Here is a 9,360-nt window from a genome sequence, read left to right as displayed (position 1 = left end):
ATTAAAGTCTTAGAAAACAACAGATATCATTGTAGATAAAAATAGAATCGGCAGGAAAGATACCAAAAATGTAATGAAAGTTACCATTGTCTAAAGACCAGCACAATGTAGATTGTCGTAAAGCATATCCAATGCGACAAAACTCCTGATTAATGGCGGCGTTCAGCATAACGCTACCAAAAAACTACGTAACAAACCATTTGAAAGTCACATGAAATAGGTTTGGACTTAGATGTAGTATCAGGAAAATTTTAATGAGTATCATAATAATATCTCCACAAAATAAATTGGAAACATATAAATGCTCTGTAAGGTTAGTAACTCGACTTCGGAAGTTATTTAACACGGCCAAAATATTCCAGAACACATGGAGCATTCAACGATTCACATGCAAAAAAGATATCATCAGAGTAGAATTCCATATAATTACGCATCTTGGCACCAGGTTTTAAAAAATCGACTCCAAATAACACATCCTAATATTTGTGGTGAATAGATCGGAATAAGATATCGCGGGAATGGGCTGTCCTTACGAATAAACCGTACCCCATTGAGATGAACGGGGACGTAAATACAGCGCGTCATATGCAAAAGTAATTACAGCCAGAGTCCTAACACCGAATACGTAGCAGCTACCGACTTCAAAGATACGGGCATGCATATAAAACCATCCTCTGCACTGATAAGCTCAACGATTTACCTGAGGGCACATAATAAACAATCTGAAATTGAATATTCCAACTCAGGTGTAACTATTACTCAAAATATCAAGCACTACACGTCTACACCATAGGTTTTGCAAGTATCATATGCAATTATATAATCTGAAAAGCCTTTAATACGAAAAATCACATATATGGAAAACAAAAAGGCTCATCTCGCTTCAGGTGTAAGATGGGCTATGCACCATGAATATCATAATAGTTTTGATGTTTGAATGAGAATTTTCAATATGCATGTTCACTAACCTTATCATAGTTTAATACTTGGTAGGATAAACTCTAACACCACATATTATCAACAGATTTTCACAAGCTTGTTGTTGCATTTGATTTACGGTGCAGGGAAACCACCAGAGACTAGATGTCAACCTGGTAACCCATTGATTGAAAGAAGTGTGTGTTTCTGATTCTCTATAGTGCCATATACATGAATGACATCCCGAATAGTCAACTAGTCTCAAATACTAGATTCATACACAGGAATAGATACTTTCCACACCTTCAAGCGGTGAACTTGAAATCTTATTTCTTTACAGCTAAACAGAAGAAACTGATATTGCGATTTATTGGATATTTTTTCTTTCACTCACACTAGATAAGTTACTTCAGCGTATTTATAATTTAGTATGAATCAATAATGTCCACCCTCATCCAACTTGAATTGAGCTACAAACCCCAACTGTAAGCATAGAAGAGGAAAAGCTATTCAACAGGGGATTCGAAACGATCTATCAATAGATACTCTGACATTTGATCTAGATTTCGATATCCCTGAAAACAATTCACACCATGATCCACTTCTCACAGGTTAGCTATGATGAAGGCTACATGCAAATTCCGGCCAGAAAAACATGATTATATGCTTGTACTGAACCTGCGAGAATACAGTAAAATATTAATAGGCTACCTTTAATGTCATGTATATGTAACAATTTGAATTGGCCGAAAAAGTAACTAAATGTTCAAATGTACTTCTCACATTAAATGATGAACTTACAAGTTGTTTTTGGCATCAAAATGATCCTAGCAGAGAAGTTTGAATCTATAAGTGGAAAAGTCTCATATTGGTGGTGAATGAATGAAACGTTCGACAAAAATACGGAAATTCATGTTCCAGTGGCCAAGACATCTCCACAAAAAGTTCAGTTGAGGTTCAGACGATGAAAAAGCGTAGTGTACGGATAAGATGTTTCAATTATGGATAGACCTTATCGGACACCTTCAACATTACTTCAACAGTAGGATGTGAACATAATGATTGGTTGAACACCAAAGAGTAAGAACAGACCGTGTAAGCCTAAAGCCAATACAATACAACCGAGAATAGACACTTTTGGCAATTTCAACAGCGTCCACCCGATATGAAAGCGCGTGTATTATCAATATTGCTGCATGTCACTTCAAATGTGCAAGAGGGAGTGATAATAAATAACAAGACAAATAATAACTCTATCACGTCTATCCAACCAACACAAGATGCAGAATCGGACCGATAATAATATAACTTAATTCCGATCCTTCTGCGTCAACTTCAGTGACATAGTACATAATTCCATCGTTAACGCTCAACTGCCGGGGCGTACAAGTCATCACACACATCAACGACAGGCATCTGTTCAAGATGACATATACGTCAAGGTGAAAGCAATTCGATACTATTTCCACTCCGGACCATCTGCAAGCTACACATCCGCAGGCTAATAGAATGTAAGAGGTAAGTGATAGCGCACAGCATCGTTCGCAGAATATTCATCAAAACAAACCGCAACGCAGGGAACGACGATTTGATACATCAGCCGTATGGTGTACGTTAAAGAAAACTTTTTAGTAAGATTTCATCAGCCGAATCCGGACGTACCCTGTGTCAATTCGCTGATCACTTGATTAATATCAGATTCGGCGATACCGAACTCACCGCCACTGCTGCCTACTTGTGTCGAGAGTTCCGATTGAGAAATGTCAGGTGTTAAAACATCAACACTACCCGAACCTGAGGCTCTAGGCATATTCGAACTCGATACGTTAGCACTTTCATCCGCGTTAGACGCTTCCAGTTGACGTAGGTGTTCTAGCAGTGCTGCATTATGCGCCATTGTCGTATACTTGAAGCTTCGGTTGAAGCTAAACAAATCCGAACTGGTAGCGATGTCAGTTTCATCGAGCAAACGATCCATGTAATCCGTCACGCTAGCCGGGAGAAGGTCTTTTTTCTTGCTCAACCTCGTTTTCGCGGTAAACTGATCGTACCTTTCCGACTTCTTCCAAATGTAATAAAACTTGACAATGTCCCGCACCGATTTCGACATCAGATAATGGACGTGTATCAAATAGAAGTCTTTCCCGTATTCAGCAAGCCCTGTTTCAAATTGCAGGCATTCGTCCTCGGACCAGACTTGAAGACTGCTGGCGAGTGGCGGTGGCCGGGACTTAAACCGCCGCAGTGCTTCTTCGATGTCATTGTTGCATTGCCTCAAAAGTAGCAGGGCATCTTCATTGTCTTGGATGTACAAGGCTGTGTCTGCTTCCGCACGCGACAGTGACGTCACGTGAATGGCGATTTCCTTCAAAAACTCAGTTACGGAGTCGTCAGGAAGCTTCCAAGGTATCCACACTTGCTCATCGGCAGAGTTGTAGTCGTCTGTGTTCTCATTGATCACTTCAGGTATTCGGGTTACTTGATATTCCTCTCCGACACGCGGCTTTTTACGATCGTCCAATTTTAAAGTGGTGCTTTCTTCGTCAGAGGAATCCGAGTCAGGAGATATGTTTGCAGTGAACGCAGACATTGATCGTAAATTTCTTTTTGTTGCGCCATCCGCGCTTTCACCATCACCCCCGTCTGGATTGTCTGCGTTTTCATCACCCGATTCTCTCTCGTTGTTGTTGCCGCCGTAGTACAAGGCGTACAGATCTTCGAGCGGCATTTCCCCTTCTTTGGCTAAGTCTGCCAGCTCGTCTTGGTTAGCTTCTATGTCATCATCCTCCTCGTTGAGACTGGTCTCGTCGTCAAACTCGTGGACCAACATGTCCGCGGTGAGTTCGAAATCAGCGTCTTCGCCGGGTGTAAACGCTTTTTCAGGTTTGTTGACATTGTCTGCATTCTCGCCGTCATTCATGTTCATCGGTTAACTATCTATCTGCTTGCTACACGCATGTACGGACTTGACGCGAGTCTAAATCTAAAGAACAAAGCAAGACCTTCACTAAAACTTTGGATTACATTGTGGTGTCGGTCGACACGCCATTAAGAAAATAACGGCGTTCACCAAGGTTGTAATGACCAAGTCATGATTTGTTGGTGACTCGAGTCATTTTTCAAATGCGTAAAATGACTCCAGTCGAGTCAATTTGTGTATTGACTCGACTTGTACTATAGAGTCATTGTAAATCACTCGAGACTAGGATGGCCAAGACAGACATTTCATTGTAACTTCGAAAAATAGTAAGTCATCACATTATTGGTATTTCGTCAATCAGTCCTGATACTTGGAAAATAGCGCCAGAAACTGTTAGGAATCAGGAAAATGACGATATTATGAATAATTCTTTGAACCGATAGCAGACAATATAGATAATATTAGGAACTTGGTTGCTTTCACACCCTATTTAGCGTCCACTTGCAACGTAATAATTTCATTTATTACACGAGCTTTCGGAGCTCCGGAGCTTCCGGAGCACCTGAAGAAGGAGCGGAGCTCCGAAAGCTCGTGTAATAAATGAAATTATTACGTTGCAAGTGGACGCTAAATAGGGTGTGAAAGCAACCAAGATCCTGATATTATGAATGTAAGCCATTCTATATCACTCGAGCAGAGTTGACAAAAGTGGATTCAACTGGATTGAACTCAAAACTGAACAGTGAACACAATGAATTGGACTCGACAATGAATTGAAAATGACTTGACTTGACTCGAGTCAAAACTATAAAAGTGAGATTGACTTAGTGACTCGGAACCTTGTGCCTTGGTTACAGCCCTGACCCCTGGGAATTGTGTACTTATTGCTCACAGACTTCACTTTCAACTCGAGCATACATTGTTAGTTGCTACACACACTTGCAATATTTGATATGTCATATCAAGTATTGTAAGGTGGTTAACAACTGTCTAATATAACATGTGAGTAGCGATGAAAAATAAAAGAAAATAAAGAATTGTATGAGAACAGTACACCTATGCCATATACAAGATGACATAGAAGTAGAAAATCCTATATTATGTATACTACTCTACTATAGGCTAGCTATCGCTTTTACTCTATTTTTGTGTCGACTATTGGGATGTGAACACAAATCATGAGCATATTTGTGATTCCATCAGTAATAAAGAAAAAATATTAGAACGTAAATATACTTGTCAAGTCTCACATTGCACAAATTACAATGTAAGGTAAAAAGTGCAGCGGAAAAATCTTAAAAAGCGAGAAACCTAACACATGTAAAGTAAGAACGCCCGATTCCGAAAATGCTGTGCCTTGAGAATCTTTTCGTAATGACAATGTTCAATATGGATATACACGACAAACACGAGTTATAGGTTTGGAGATTAGTCAGATTACAATCCCGGCTGTTATTTCATGTTGTGGAATATGTAACTGAAAATTTGAGTAGTAATGTATGTATGTGCGAGTGCGATCGTTAGCCATAATCCTGAAATAAATTTCTGAATACGACGTAACTTCTCAAGCGATAATCTCAACATCGAAAAAATTTAAATTGTTGGGGAAATTTAGTGTTAGAATTCATCCTATGCTTCATCAACTATATTCAGAGATGCACACCTGCTCTCTTGCCTTACCACTTTCATGTTTACCTACCCTTCGCTTCCAATTTTTACGTATTCCGCTTCCAAGCAGAGATGCCTGATTTTGATTTTCTATTTTCGACTTTGTATGTTTCAAATCAACGATTTTCAGATACGATGGATCAATAGAATACGAAAATGATATATCAGCGAACGTTTTGCGGAGTAAATAAGAAAAACTGCTTTCGATTGAAGAAATTTCTGTCAAGGTAAACATACACTACAGGATTACGCGAACTTGACGCACAACCTCGTCTTTTCTCCATTCAGCTGTTAGGAGGCGGGATATTTCCCTAGCGGATGAATATATTGTACGTCACCGTTGTTGCTAGTTCGGTTTTTCCCTTCAACGCAGGTACTTCCCCCTGGGAGTGAAGGTTGGATTTCTCCTGCACTTTATTCCAAACATAGAGATAATTCTTCGTTCTTTACGGAATATTTTACACAATATGGGTTTACAAGACTATAATGGAATAGTTTAAACAGTAATCATGACGATCATACACATTTTATTGCTCATGAAGTGGGCACTGATTACAGTGTGTGCAGCGTCACCGAGTGTATAGCTTTGATGAGGAGAAACGGCATTTTCAGCTTTCGTAATCTTTCGTTATGCTTCGTGATTTCATCCATAGGCGCAATCTTGCTATTTATTCATTCATCAGGTTTATTGCAACATGAAAACGACCGACGTGACACAGCAAGATCGTATGATAGTAGAGATGTTAAATTACTCACCGCTACGCAAAATAACTATCAGTTCACTAATCAGAATAGGAAGGGTTACCATATTTTGGAAATCTAAAAAGAGGACACCTTTTCAGAAATTTTAGACTTGCAAGCTCAAAATACCGCTTTTAGGTGGTTGACTAATAAAAAAAAAGGTCAACTTTTCGCCCAGCCGGAGCGTCACTTCTGTGCTAATTTACGGCATATCACTCATATCACTATTACGACATAATCTCAAAAAGGAGGACATTTTCAAAAACTTATAAAAGGAGGACGTATGGTAACCCTATGATATAGCCTATCACTTCACTGCAATGTAGGTTTGAAATTAGCAGTATGACGTCATGAGGTTCACGTTCACGTTCACACCATCCCTAGATATTACTTCATTTTAAAACAAGTTACTTCATTTACTTCATTTTAAAACAAGTTATACAGGAGTAGCCCCGTAGGCCTACGCTTGCTAGATTTTTTACATCAGACAACGATATCAATTTCATTGATTGGTTGTATAAGCATCATGAGTAGCCTACATGTTGTGTATTTCGCTCTTGATGTTGTGTGATTGTAGGTCAAGCTCACAGCAGAGAGTCACTAAATATTCGAGCAAACTTTTGTAACAAAGCAAGTAAAATTTTGAGATCGTCAAGGTGCATGCCCGTTTTCGTTGATTTTTTATGCTGTCAGCGCCAGAGGAGGTCAAAGTAGTCACCGTCGCTACTCAAGTAGAAGTTGAAGTAACGCCGGAATTTCTAGTAGGCAAAATCTACTTCAAGCACTTCAAAAAGTAGAATTACTTCGTTACTGACCACCTCTGGTCAGCGCCATGTATATAATGGTCTGCAGTTGAAATGGAATAAAATTCAACCAAAGATGATATAATGAAGTGGAAATTATAATATAAGGGTTCACAGTGCAGAACCTCGACGTTCATTTGAGAACGTGAACCTCTAAATTTCTGAGGTCCACACACAAAACGCGAACGTGAACCTCACGTTCACATCATCCCTATTGAGAACCACTGACAGAGAAAAATTTCGCCGTCTCAGTGGCATACAATACACAACACATACATTCTTCAAGCTGTAATATAATCCCCATACTTATTCCCGCGTCAAATCTTGCCTTCACAATAAACTGCATGTCTACTCAGCTGATATCGTAATTGTTTTTTGTCCCACGCCGTCTACCAAGCTGAAACAATGGTCTTTCACCAGTTGTGAGTTTAGAGCCCCTTTCAGACTCATGTGGATACAGCTTAGAGCGACAACATATATTAGGTTTGCGACCGACGAGCACACGGGTGCAAGTGATCATCTGATCAATAGACCAGTGGTTCTCAACCGCCGGTCCGCGACGACTTTTCTGCCGGTCCGCGAGGAATATTAGGATTGTATACCTAAATTTTAAGATGCAAGATGTTGAAGGCTTGTCCATTGGTAAAATATATATAACGTCAAATTTTAAACTGCTGCAGAACTTCGTAAGGTAGGATAAGGCTCGCGGAAACATGTTCTATTTGACTTCAAAATCACGCTGTCTCTGGTGAGGACATACGAGCGACTTGTCACGTAAGATGTGACTCGCTAAACCGCGCAATTCGTGCAATCATTCGTTTTCGATTTATTAGTTTTGTGGCTGGCCAGGTATAGCTGATGTCAGGTGTTTTCGTGCGGCGCCTTGTACTCGTAGTAGGCTACGTCTGGTAGCAGTGGGATTTGAGCAAGATAGCTCGACAAGGTGCCTGGTCCTACTCCAAACCGCCCCATCTCTGGATATTGTAGAAAAGAAGAATATTATTCGAGTTGCCGCGGTCGGTTAATCCACGGCCTTCGGCGCGAAATTAGCCTATGTCTATCTGGGCAAGAAATTTTACCTCGACTCAGCAGACACTAACGTGGAATCACATGAATACCATCACAAACATATTCCATTACGAACAAAGCCCTCAAAATGTCACTCTCTAGTACATGGATGGCCACCCTGCCGCTGTAAAATTTGTGCGGCCGTAGATACTTATTTCAATTAGTATGTGTTGGCGGCAGTCGATATGAAAATTGAATTAACGTATAGACTCCCGAATTTTTGATATATTTTAATTAATCTTGAAATTTTCTTCGCGCTAGGCGCCATTCGATGCGACTTCATTTTCGATTTCTATATAGTCGTATAATGCTCTTTGCAATCAGAGCCCCACACTACAGATGCGAACAGCGGAGGAAAATGATGCTCGCCACATATAAAATTACCAACTTGGAATCGTGCGATCCTTACGAAAGAAATTTGTTTCTGGTACGTTTGGGAGATTCCAATATCTTTTCACTATACCGACAATCCTGATGGGAGGTCAAGAAATAACATATTACCCATCAAAGTGACTATAATAGCAATTGGGCCACCCGAAGATGCATCATCATTTATAACTTGCCATAAATTTTCGAAAAAACTCCCTCATCAACTCTACCGGTGATCGAGTCTGATCGCATTGGCTGAGAGAGGATAAATATTTAGGAGCAATATGTAAAACTACGAATATTATTGACGAATTTCATTCGTGAAACGGAAAAACATTTTCGTGCTTCGCGCGATCGTAATCGCTTCCAGTAACTTTTCCTGACATGACCACTATGTAGCGATTTCGGTGCGTATAGCAAGACGATATGAAAAAGTTTATAAGTCCGGAGTTCGCCAGAAATGGACATGCACAGTTTAATACGGGTATTTCGCGCCCAGTTAGTTCATCACAACTGTGTCCTGGAATCCATATAAGAAATCGAGATGCGGCCGTGAAGAGCAAAACGGTTGCCCACCCCTGCTCTAGCACCATACTTGCAGAAAACGGCTGCATACATTACATTTTGGGTTGATTTCAATTTTTAAGGTCCACCGGTCCGCCAAATATCTTTTGAAATTTTACCGGTCCGCGAGGCGAAAAAGGTTGAGAACCACTGCAATAGACCCACGTCGGTGTACATACAATCTCAACGACTACCCCAAGTCGCTTTGGCACCTTCCTATCTTTCATTGTATCGCGGTCTCGTCATGTTTTGAAATGATGAAATAATATAAATAAACTTGAACGAAACAATAAAGCATGAGGGTAAAAC

The 9,360-nt window shown here is 40.1% G+C and overlaps 1 protein-coding gene across 1 annotated transcript; it reads right to left on the bottom strand.

Annotated features, from left to right (window-relative positions):
- Positions 1–7: 7 nt before the first annotated feature.
- Positions 8–4,271, bottom strand: LOC145451696 (mesoderm induction early response protein 1-like). Its single transcript, XM_080329911.1, has one exon. The coding sequence runs from the start codon at positions 3,842–3,844 to the stop codon at positions 2,561–2,563; it is 1,284 nt and encodes a 427-aa protein (XP_080186037.1). The 5' UTR covers positions 3,845–4,271; the 3' UTR covers positions 8–2,560.
- Between the last annotated feature and the right edge of the window lie 5,089 nt (positions 4,272–9,360).

The sequence above is a fragment of the Botryllus schlosseri genome, chromosome 12 (assembly GCF_051294905.1).
Source record: "Botryllus schlosseri isolate E-star chromosome 12, Bs_hap1, whole genome shotgun sequence".
Taxonomy (NCBI): Eukaryota; Metazoa; Chordata; class Ascidiacea; order Stolidobranchia; family Styelidae; genus Botryllus; species Botryllus schlosseri.
The sequence above is the reverse complement of the archived record's forward strand: the minus strand, read 5'-3'. Positions and strand labels throughout refer to the sequence as shown.